The sequence below is a fragment of the Vicugna pacos genome, chromosome 21 (genome assembly GCF_048564905.1).
Source record: "Vicugna pacos chromosome 21, VicPac4, whole genome shotgun sequence".
NCBI classification, from domain to species: Eukaryota; Metazoa; Chordata; class Mammalia; order Artiodactyla; family Camelidae; genus Vicugna; species Vicugna pacos.
Genome location: NC_133007.1, coordinates 4,931,068 through 4,943,108, shown reverse-complemented (window position 1 = coordinate 4,943,108; position 12,041 = coordinate 4,931,068). Strand labels below are relative to the sequence as shown.

The following is a 12,041-nucleotide window of genomic DNA, read 5'->3' as shown; positions in this document are numbered from 1 at the left end:
ACAGGCCCAGAGCATCAGGAAAAATGGCCTTCTGAAACTAAGGAAATGGACCCAAACTCTCCTGGGAATTCCTACTGTCCCCAGACTTGCAGCCCATGTTTCAGAACATGGAAGTCTCAGTCTTGACCCCAGACTGCTGTGCGGGTGTTGCGGGTGGGGTGGATGGGTGGGGGGCATCGGGAGAGCGGAGGTGGCTCAGCCTCGCCCACTGGGCCTACCCCTCCCACACTTTCCGGGAGCTGAGGCTGGCTGCGGCCTCCTAGCAGAAGGCAAGGAACACCACGGGAATGCATCAAGACTGCAAACATAAAGAACCACGGACACGGATTTGATCCAAGTTCTATGAGGAGTGAACAACGACAACAAAAAACAAAAAGAAAAGAAAAGAAAAGAAAAGGAAAGAAAGAAGGAAAGAAAGAAAGTTAGCCCTTTGCGGCAAAGGGCATGCCGGGAGGGCGAGGGCCAGAGCCGCCTCCCGGGAGCATGCTGGGAGACGGACGCCAGCACACCTCCGCGGGCGCACTCCCCCGCCCGCCCCTCCCCACCCCACCCGGGGACCAGAGGGAAGTTTGTCCGAGGATGACTGCGGAGCAGGGGATGCCGTGGTTCTCTGCAGGCCCCCCACACTGTGGGGGTTTGAGTCAGCAAGTGGGGAGAACAGTCAAGAGGAGGAGATGGAGGCAGGAGGGAGACGGGGCCGACGACGGAGGCTGGAGGGGCCGGTGTGTTGGCGGAGGACCAGGGGAGAGTGGAGCGGAGCGGAGCGCCCTGTGGCTGCTAGCCCGAGGCGTTGATGTACAGCTGGCTCTTGAGAATGTAGTCGATGACCGGCTGGGACAGGTAATCCACGACGTGGCCGTCCCCGTGCTGCAGGGCCAGCCTGGGCGAGAAGAGACGGCGATCAGACGCCACCCCTTCCCGGAGCAGGGCAGGAGCATCAAAGGGCAAAGCGCCCACCCAACGCCCAGTTACCAGTCTGCGCTTAGGCTGCGTACATGGCATCTGCGCCCGGAAAAGCCCTTTTGCCCCCAGGATCCTCCCCCAGCCTGCTAGCTCCATTTCATCCCGGCTCTGCCACTTCTCCCTAACTGAGGAGCCTTGGACAAGTTGTGTCAGCCCATCTATTTTTCCGTTTTCTCCTCTGTAAAATGGGGGCAATATTTGGGCCAACCTCAGTTATTAAAACGACGACATGAGTCGTTACACAGAGCACTCAGAAAAGCCCAAGCAGGCAGTAGACTTGTATTTATATAATACTTAGATTTAAATATAAGTATTAGCTGTTCTTATTTTACTTCTTTGTGTTTCTCTGCACCATGGTCTCACGAAAATGAGTTTCATCATTGACCACTTCCTTTCCTTCCTTTGGAAACCCTGATGCCTTCTCTTTGTCTCACAAGCCTTGGTCGGGGGAAGGCTGGCACTACCAGCGACTGAAGGGCTCCGGTCATGCACTTTGGTTTCTGCACAGTTTTGCTCCAGTCTTGGTCTGGCTGCTTCCCATTCTTTTTTTTTTTTTTTTTCCCTGTGCATCACATGTATTTACTCCCGTGCTTATTCATTCAGTTGATATTTATTTTCATGTTCTGTTTCGTTATAGGTCACTACAAGATACTGAATATAGCTCCCTGTGCTCTACAGTAGGAACTTGTTGTTTATCTATTTTATATATCGTAGTTAGTACCTGCAAATCTCAAACTTCCAATTTATCCCCTGCCACCCCCTCCCCTTCCTGGTAATCATAAATTTGTTTTCTATGTCTGTGTCTGTCTGTTTCTGTTTTGTAAATAAGTTCATTTGCCTTTTTTTAGATTTCACATATAAGTGATATCATATGGTATTTTTCTTTCTCTTTCTGGCTTTCTTAGCTTAGAATGACAATCTGCAGGTCCATCCATGTTGCTGTAAATGGCATTATTTTATTCTTTTTTATGGCTGACTAGTATACCACAAATATACCACAACATCTTTATCCAGTCATCTGCTGATGGACATTTAGGTTATTTCCATGTCTCAGGTATTGTATATAGTGCTGCTATGAACACTGGGGTGCAGGTGTCTTTTCAAATTAAAGTTCCCTCTGGATATATGCCCAGAAGTAGGATTGTAGGATCATAGGGTAAGTCTATTTTCAGTCTTTTGAGCAATCTCCATACTGTTTTCCACAGTGGCTGCACCAAACTGCATTCCCACCAGCAGTGTAGGAGGGTTCCCTTTTCTCCACAGCCTCTCCAGCATTTCTCGTTTGTGGACTTTTGAATGATGGCCATTCTGGCTGGTGTGAGGTGATACCTCATTGTAGTTTTGATTTGCATGTCTCTGATAATGAGCGATGCTGAGCATTTTTTCATGTGCCTATTGGCCATTTGCATGTCTTCACTGGAGAACTGCTTGTTTAGGTCTTCTGCCCATTTTTGGATTGGGTTGTTTGTTTTTCTTATTAAGGTATATGAGCTGTTTATATATTCTGGAAATTAAGCTTTTGTCAAGTCTCCTCTTTTGCAAATATTTTATCCCATTCTGTAGGCTGTCTGTTTGTTTTGTTTATGGTTTCCTTTGTTGTGCAAAAGCTTGTAAGTTTAATTAGGTTCCGTTTGTTTATTTTTGCTTTTATCTCTATTGCCTGGGTAGACTGCCCTAGGAGAGCATTGCTGAGATGTATGTCAGAGGATGTTTTGCCTATGTTTTCTTCTAGGAGACCTATCGTGTCTTGCCGTACATTTCTCTGTGCTTCCCATTCTCATGCACATGATGGTCTTGGGATGTCAGGCCCCAGGGAGCTGTTTGTATGAACTCATTACTCCTCCAAACAGCGAGATTCTAAAAGGCGTCTGTGCACACCTTGCACTGTGAGGGCTCCCCAGAGGCTGGCTCACTGCCTTTTCAATGTGTACAGCGTCCTGACCTCTCAGCAGACTAGGTCCCTAAGTGCCTCCCTGCCCAGCTGACAGGGAGGCTTCTTGAAAACATGGTTCTGTATCCGTGGTTTCCTAATGCCAACCCCAACTTCATGAGAATCATCCTGGAACCAGATTCTTCGGCCCAAACCCCGGAAGTTCTGATGCGGTGGGGCCGAGCAGGGCACAGGGATTTGTGATGCTGTGTACGTTTCCATGGCAGTTGTATTGTGCGGCCATGTCTGGAGCCACGGCCTTCCCCTCGCCCCTCACTGGCCATTGTCACTGGGTTTCCCTCTCGCCTCACAGTTGATGCTGCCATTTCAAGTGTCTATGTAATCACCTTCCTGGGAAGCAGTCCTGTGGACCTTTTAAAATCCTGGGCTAATTTGATTTCTCTGAAACATGCGACACGGATGACAATGCTCTGCATTTTTGTCCCCTCTCCTGCCTTGGTTCTAGGGCCACCTCTGCTGGTGCTTTCTGAGTGCTCCTTAGCCTTCTTTTAAATGTTAATACATTTCAAATGCTCCCCATATCCGTCTTCTCTTTGCATTGACTCTCCCTCTGACTCAGCTGCATCCCCAACTTTCATTTAAACTTACGTGGTCTTGCCTCTTAGTTTCACTGCACTTCCAGACCTCTGTACCCCATATAGCTTACCATTCCATGGACGTTTGCACTTGGGGGCTGTGATGGAGACCATTAACTGGTCCCAAGCAACGATTCTCTCTTTCTTCTGTTTAGTAGAACCTCCCAAGTTTTAGATGGACAGATGGCTGCCAAGCTATAAAGTCTGCTCCCAGCCTCATGGGCCATGGACTGAGACTGAGACGGTGGGATGAAGGGGAAGTGACATGTGCAACTTTGGGTCACCTTCTGAAGGACACAGATCCTTGTCCTTTCCCACTGGCTAAGAGGAACAGCCACCGTAGCAGCTGTGGACCCAGAGAGGGAGGCTGCACATCAAAAAGGCTGGGGACTCAATCTCTTTTGACTTCAGTAAATGGGGAATAAACATTTCTTTTATTTAAAACTCTGACTGCCGGGGGTCTTTTTGTTATGACAACTTGACCTTACTGATACAATACTCATGGAAGCTAGTCTAGTCTAGTTTGGACTCTAGCTTGGACTCTAATTTGAGTCCAAACTAAAAACATCCTCTTCCCTCCTCAAACCAGCTAAAATTAGCCAATGGCCTGTGCCCCTTGTAAAAGTAAATGACTGGTGACGAATAAATGAAGTCCAAAAAGAAGGCTGAATACGAGGGCAGCAGGTGTCGGCCAATCTAAGGTCAGCTTGGACTGAGTTGTATGGAAACTTGTAGGCCAGCTTGACCGAGGTCTCTGGCCGTTTGTCAAACGTACCTGCTCTTGGTTGAGCTGACAACAGACATAGGATGGTTGATGTCATCCTTCACCACCATGATGTTGTTCTGGGGACAGAGCAGAGAAGGCAGGTTGCCAGGGCCTCACACTGAACCCCCTTGTGCCCTCACTCCCCCGGCCCCCGGCCCCCGGCCCCCCAGGGAAGGGCCACGTCGCATCACTACACCAGCAGGGAGATGGAGGACTCACTTTGTATTTGCGGAGTATTGAGGAGTGGTTCATGATTCGGTCTGTGTCGGCTGCATCCCGGGGCACCACCACGATCCCAAAGTCCCCAACGATTACTTCCATCTGAAGAAACAGAGAGAGAAAGAGAGAGAGAGAGAGAGAGAGAGAGAGAGAAGGAGGCCCTTGGTGAGATCATGACACCAAACCCGTACCAAGCAACTACTTAGCAGGGTGGAGCTAGCTTCCATTGGAACCCCAAGCCTTAGTCCCAAACTTGTCTTTTTATCCCCATCAAGTCAGCTCCTTCAAGTAACAACCTGTAACAGTGTTCATGGAATGAGTGGAAACTTCACCTGGCACATAGAAGACACTTAATAAATACCTCTGGACTGAATTAATAAATGCGCTCCTGCGTGTTTGGGCAAGATCTCGCCATTTCCTGCAGCTCCTGTTGAGCTCATAATGCTGAAGAGAGCATGACACATGGTCCTCACCTGGTAAATACCCTCTTGGGTGACACAGAGCTGCCCAGCAAGTAGACCCCACCCCCAGCTGGTCTACCGAGAGGGGCTGGAACCTACCTGGGCTCAGCCACGGCAGAGCCGCGGTGGGACTTGGGGCAGCGAAGAGCAGGGAAGGGCTTGGAAAGCAACAGCGCGTGCACAGGCAGTGACGGGGGAGGATTACCATGGGGTCACTTCTGAAATCAGACTCTGATAGACGTTTGCTACCATCATGAGAAAGGAAACTTTCTCATTAAAAAGGCTTTTTTTTTTTTCCTGATTACAGACGCAACATAAGCTTGGGAAACTCGGGGGAAAAAAGAAAGAAAGAAGGAAAGAAAAAGAAAGGAAGGAAGGAAGGAAAGGAAGGAAGGAAAGGAAGGAAAGAAAGGAAAGAAGGAAAGAAAGGAAGAAATCACAACCACACAATCCAGATAATCACTGTTACCATCTCAGTATTTCTGTCCAGGGTTCTCTTCTCTACAAATAAGTGTGTGTGTCCACAATTGGATTGAACTGCAAAATTCATCATCGTACCTACATATTTTTTTCATTTAGCATTATATTGTATTTTCTCATACTGTTAAAAAAATACGGGAAAATACATTTTGACAATCTGTATATTTCACTGCCCGCCTGCACTGTGACATATCATGATATATTACACCAAACTCATATTATAGAGCGTGTACAGCTACTTCTGATTTTTTGCAGTTCTAACAACACTTTGTTGAAGATCTCCATACATAAATCTTTTACCACATCTCTGGGTTATTTCCTTAGGATAGGAAGTAAAATAACTGGATGAAAGGATACGACCTGGACATACTTCAAGCTCTTGAGACATATCACCAAGCTGCTTTCTGGAAAGTTGTGCCAATTTTTATGTTCAAAGAGCCTGAGAGTTAAGACATTTAATAGACTTGTGTCTAGTCTGGGCATATTACTGTTTAGATCTTGCCAATTAAGGATCCCAGAGGGAGGGAGAAGATGGGGAAAGGCAGGCTGCTTCTGAGCAGTGCAGCTCATTGAGCAAGACATGCTCTAGGGGCAAAAAAACCCAAACAAACAGGTTCTTCCTAATAATTCTCCAAACAAGTGCCACAAAAACACATTATGGAGCACGATGGCCGTGTCTTCCCTATCAGAGGATTTCTGTCCCAGCATAATCCCACTCCTAAGCCCGATTCACTGATTGTGTGTGTGCGCACGTGAGTGCCCTTGGCTATTTCCACCCGCCTTTACCCTGCTTCTCCCATTGCTTACACCTGGAGCTAGAGCTGCAGTGAAACACTGGCTGAAGGTGCCCCAGGAAGGAAGTTGTGGAGAGAAATTAAGAGCTGGGTGTACAGTATCAGAGCCCCCACTGGATCACGCCATTTGGAAGATACAGAACATTACACAACATGCTGCATTTATCGGTGGCATTCAGATCCCATAACTGGCCCCAGGAACATTAGGGAGAGGCAGGGCAGAGAGCTGGAGGTAGACCCACCTCCTCCTGCCACAGAATTTAGAACGTTGCGCTGGGACTCACCACATAGAAGGTGATCAAAGACACTGGTGCTCAAACTTGGCTGCACGTCGTGCGGCTCCCTTGTGGAGCTTTAAAAAAAAACCCAAAGCCCAGCTCAGACCCAAGATCAATTAGATAAGAGTCCCTGGGAATGGGGCCCAGGCATCAATATTTTGTTTTTATTCCCTAGGTTTTAATTCCAATGAGCAGCCAAGTTTGAGAGCCAGTGATCTAAGTGCTGAATTAAAACTCCAGGGGGACTGTTAGGATGGCAAAAGAGACAGAAAGGAGAAGGCAGGAGAGGAGAGAAGAGGAGGGAAGGGAAGTGCAGGGGATGGGAGGAGAAGGGAGGAGAATCCATCTGAGCGGGTGGACACGGAGGTTCCTCAACTGGCTGTGCAGATGTTTCAGACCCCTGCTGTCAACTGCATAACGTAGGATGTGAATTCAATTGGATCCTGAGAATTTGATGGAAGTTTCATATATGATGTGTGAAATAATGGGGTCATTTAAAGTGAGCATTCTAGTTTAAAGCATGAAAGCAATGGCTCAGAGTGGCGGGAGCCCTCACCGGGGGGGACGGCCCAGCGGGCCACATCAGTGCACCTGCTGCTTTCTACTCAGGAACTAATGACCTGAGCGGCCAGTCAGTGACAGCGCGGGCTGCTCCATGGGTGGCAGGCCGAGGGACACCTCGCTGTTGGAGACAGATTCCTTTTCCAGAAACAGGTGGCAGACTTGCCGCCTAGGAAGCACAGATGGGGAGAAGGAGACAGGTCCACAAGACAAGACACACAGCTTTACCACATCCAGCTGGCATCTCTGCAGGGGTTTGGACCAGCGACAGCTGACCTTTTCTGCTCCTTTGACCGGACCCGAGGGCATGGGCTTGAATTTCCTCCTGGAGGGTGTTCGTGTGGGTATGTGTTTGGGGTGGGGGTGGTGCCAGGTGCTAGAGTTGGTGAGGTGTGCCCTCCGTCCCATAGGTACCCATCTCCCTCCAGGGGCTTAGCTGTCCTGCCCACCCGCACCCCCATTCTCTGCCTCCTGTCTTCACCTGGCCTCCAGGATCCACCCTCCCTTGATCGCCCTCCCACCTCGCTGGCTGCTCTTCTGTGGGCTCCTCATGCTGGTTCCTTCTCAGCTCCCAGTCTTGAATGACTGGAGTTCCCCCGGCCTCAGTCCCTGGACCTCTTGTCTTTTCTCTGTACACCTACCTTTAAAGATTTCATTCCATTTCAGGGCTTTAAAGACACACGAAAGGCTCCCAAATTTATTATCTCCAGCATAGACTTCTCTCCTGAACTCATACATCCTAGTGACCTTTCCAACATGCCCACTTGGACGAGATATCTCAAACCTAATACGTCCACAAGCCCCTGAACCCTCTGACATCCATCAATCAATCCCCTCTACCGCCCCTCCGCCCCCGCCACACACACCAAGATGCTTTTCCAGTAGTCTCCTACAGTTCTCATTTCAGTGAATGGAAACTCTCTCCAACTGCTCAGGCCAAAGCCTTGGCATCTTCCTTGATTCATCCCTTTCTCTCATATCCCACATCTAATCCATGCAGCAACCCAATCAACTTGGTCTTCAAAACAAATCCAAGAACCTCTCATTTCTCACTATTTCCATCACTTCTACCTGGTCTAAGCCTCCTTCGGTAGGTTAAGTAATGGCCCCCTCCCCAAACATCCAGGTTCCTAATCCCTGGAACCTATTGAATGTTACCTTACGTGGCAAAAGAGACTTTGCAGATATGATCACACTACGAATCTTGAGGTTATCCTGGGTGATGGAGGTGGGCCCTAATGTAGTAACTCGTGTCCTTACAAAAAGAAGGCAGAGGGAGATCTAACACAGGAGAGAGAAGGTGGTGTGAAGATGTAGCAGAGAGGACGCTACATTGTTGGCCTTGAAGACGGAGAAGGGGCTGAGGAATGCGACAAATGTAGCTCTCAAAGAAAGGCAAAGGCCAGGAGACAGATTCTCCCCAGACCCTCTGCCCTGACAACAACTTAGTTTTGGTCCAGTGAAACCTATTTCGGACTTCTGACTTCCAGAAGTGTAAGAGAATAAATTGGTGTAATATATATTATCATATTTAATCATATGATATATAATTGAAGTATTGTCAGTTTACAATGTTGCGTCAATTAAATCAGTGTAGTTTTAAGCCACCAAGTTTGCAGCAACTGCAAACTAATTCATCTCTATCCTCTCTCACTCGGATTTCTCTTGTTTCCCTGTTTTGATCTTGCCTTTGGCAGTCTATTCCCAACAGGGAGACCAATAATATAAAAATAACAGTCAAATCATGTTGCTCCTCGGCTCAGAACCCTTCATGTAACCATCGCCCTCTCAGCGAGACCTCCTCTGGCCACGCTACGTGAGCCCGCATCTGTGCACCTATAGACCCCCACCCTCTCCACACCCTCACTACCCTCACCCTGGAGCATTTGTCTCCAACATCTTGTATATGTTTTCTGTTTAACCTTCTTTTGTCTCTTTCTCTCTCCCTTCTAAAGGTAACCTTCATGAGGACAGGGAGTTTTGCGTGTTTCCTTCATTGCCACGTTCCCAGGTGGACAGAGCCTGGCACATCGTACATCCTCAGTGTACGCTGTTGAGTCAGTGGAGTCCCACAGAGTCTCCTCCGGCAGGTGTCCCCGAGTCAGCTGGTAAACCCTCCCCACCTCAGGACCTGGTAGGAAGCCCGTAGCACCTAATGGGAGCCATGGGAGACCCACGGAAGTGGCCCTAAAGAGACTTTAGGTCCCAGTGAAAAGCAAGGGTGATCTTACTTCTGCAGGTTCCCTAACTTCTAACTTCATCTGATTGATCAGTAGAATCACCTGGGGGGGGGGGTGGAGCTTTAAAAACAGTAACTACCACAATAACAATAACCACAGCTCCTCTGGGTCTCACCCCAGGGATTCTGACATGACACGTCTGCAGTGGGCTGGAGCCTCTCCCTTTACAAAGCTCCCTAACCCCCCCTGGTGTGCACCCACCATTGGAAAATTGTCCTTTTAAGTCATATAGGCAGTTGCTTAAGCTGCCAATACTCTTTGGTTTGGGATGAAGTCAAAAATGAGATACTCGTGGGATGAGCACCTCTGGGGACTCCAGCAGAAATGAGGACACCCACCTCGTTCCCTGGGGAGAGAGGGTGGGGAGGGCAGATGTCTGACCCCAGGAAACAGAGGGTTCCTCAAGCTCTCCCTGCCCGCGAAGCCGAGCCCCTCCCCTGATGGGGACCACTGTGACCTCATTTTGTCACACCACAGTGAACAGGATCGGGGTACCACTTTCTCCCCACCACAGTAGACAGTGGCCTCTCACTGTAGCTCTGGCCTCTGTCGTGTCTCAGAGGTGGGGGGATCTGTGACATTCATCCTGCTTCAGCTTCCTGCTCACAGGCACAGCTTTGATCGTATCTTTTCATCTTCTGGTCAGAGGCTGCCCAGGGGAGGCAGTGGGGGGGATGGAGAGAGGAAGTGGGAGGGCGCGGATTCTGCTTCCTCAAATGTGGGGAATCTGAGGAAAGGATATGAGACATGTGGAGGCAGGAAGCAACTTGGCCTTGGGAGATACAGCACTCATGGCAACTGGGCGGCCAGTCTCTCAGAAGGAATGTGGACTTCTCACCATCCCTCCAGGAGGCTGAATTTCAAGACCTGCCCTTCTGGGTTTCAGGGATCCTCTGGGTGGGAGGATGCCCTGTGGTACTAGCCAGGCACTTTCCTGGGCACCAGGGACACAAGGCTGAGCAAGACAGACATGGCTTCATCTCTTGGATCAAACACTCTCTAATGAGAGACATTAAACAAATGATTATTTCAAATGTACTGCTCTGAAGGATAAGGGCAGGTCACTCTTAAGCAGCTAACATTGTGCAGTCACTAACATCTTACGGGTAACTAGTAAAAGTTTAGGTCACATCTCATGGTGGAGGCTCCGCCAAACAAGCTGTTCCCAGGTACCCTAACATTCTTTCATTCAGCAAGCTTCCACTGAGTGTATGTGACGAACTGTCCCCATGTTGCCCAACAAGACAGACAAGTCTACGTGCCCACAGAGCTTACCTTCCACAGGGAGAGATCATCAACAAATAAACATGTTGGTGCAGACATTATGGAAAACAATATGGAGATTCCTCAAAAGACTGAAAACAGACTTACCCTGTGATCCAGCAATCCCACTCCTGGGCATATATCCAGAGGGAACTCTAATTCGAAAAGACATATGCACCCCAGTGTCCACAGCAGCACCATTTACCAAAACCAAGATATGGAAACAACCTAAATGTCCATCGACAGATGATTGGATAAAGAATCTGTGGTATATTTACACAATGGAACACTACTGAGCCATAAAATAGAATAAAATAATGCCATTTGCAGCAACATGGATGGACCTGAAGATTGTCATTGTAAGTGAAGTGAGCCAGAAAGAGAAGGAAAAATACCATGTAATATCACTCATATGCAGAATCTTAAAACGAAACAAAACAAAACAAAACAAACTTATTTACAAAACAGAAGTAGACTCACAGACATAGAAAACAAACTTATGGTTATGGGTGGGGGAAGGGGTGGGAAGGGATAAACTGGGAGTTTGAGATTTTCAGATAGTAACTATTTTATATAAAATAGATAAAAACAAATTTATACTGTATAGCACAGAGAACTATATTCAATATCTTGTAGTAACTTATGGTTAAAAAGGATCTGAAAACAAATATATGTATGTTTCTATATGACTGAAGTATTGTGCTATACACCAGAAATTGACACAACATTGTAAACTGACTATACTTCAATAAAAAAAAATTTTAAAAATATGTAAATAAGAAAACATCAGGTGAAGTTAGTACAACATTGAATGTAAACCAAAATGACTTTTAAGACAAAACCTAAATAACAAGAAGGGGCCAGATATAGAATAGCTGGGGGAAGAGCATTCCCAGTGAGGCCACAGCTAGTGCAAAGGCCCTGAGGTGGGAAAACTGCTCAAATAAAGAAACCAGGAGGAACTGGAGCACAGGGAGGCAGGGGAAGTAGACAAGGGCCAGCTCATGATAAAGATGACGTTCATTCCAACTGTAAAGAGAAGCTATTAGAGTATTTTAAACAGAGGGCTCGACTTCTGTTAGCAACAGAATCCAGTCTCCAACTGACCCGCCCTGGCAAATCTAACTGGTGAGACCCTCTGTAGAATCACTCTGAGATCAGGATGCAGAATCCTGACCATCTCTCCCAGGCAGGCCTCCTTCTATTTACAGCACATGAGTTACTCAGACTCACTTGCGTTTCTTCTCCAGAAGAAGATACTCAGGGCTGAACAGGTGACTACCGGCAAAAAGGGAAGCAATATTGTTACGGTGCCTGCTATGCACCAGGCACGATACTAGGAGCCTTATTTATTATCACAGTCAGTCCTTACAACAACGATCTTCTGAGCCATGTACTTGAGTTCTCATTTCATAGATGGGAAACCATGACCCAGTTAAGATTCAGCAACTAGTCTGAGCTGCGCAGCCAGGAAGTGATTTGGAATCCCT

The 12,041-nt window shown here is 47.8% G+C and overlaps 1 protein-coding gene across 3 annotated transcripts in view; it reads right to left on the bottom strand.

Moving 5' to 3' along the window:
• NMNAT2 (nicotinamide nucleotide adenylyltransferase 2) overlaps positions 1 to 12,041 on the bottom strand; it is a 180,601-nt gene continuing 168,560 nt past the window's right edge. For all 3 annotated transcript variants that reach the window (XM_072945963.1, XM_072945964.1, XM_072945966.1), the window contains 3 exons: positions 4,475 to 4,576; positions 4,265 to 4,332; positions 1 to 880 (listed from right to left, as the gene is read on the bottom strand). In XM_072945963.1, coding sequence (XP_072802064.1) covers positions 778 to 880; positions 4,265 to 4,332; positions 4,475 to 4,576 — 273 coding nt within the window. In that variant the 3' untranslated portion in view covers positions 1 to 777. The remainder of the gene's footprint in view (positions 881 to 4,264; positions 4,333 to 4,474; positions 4,577 to 12,041) is intronic.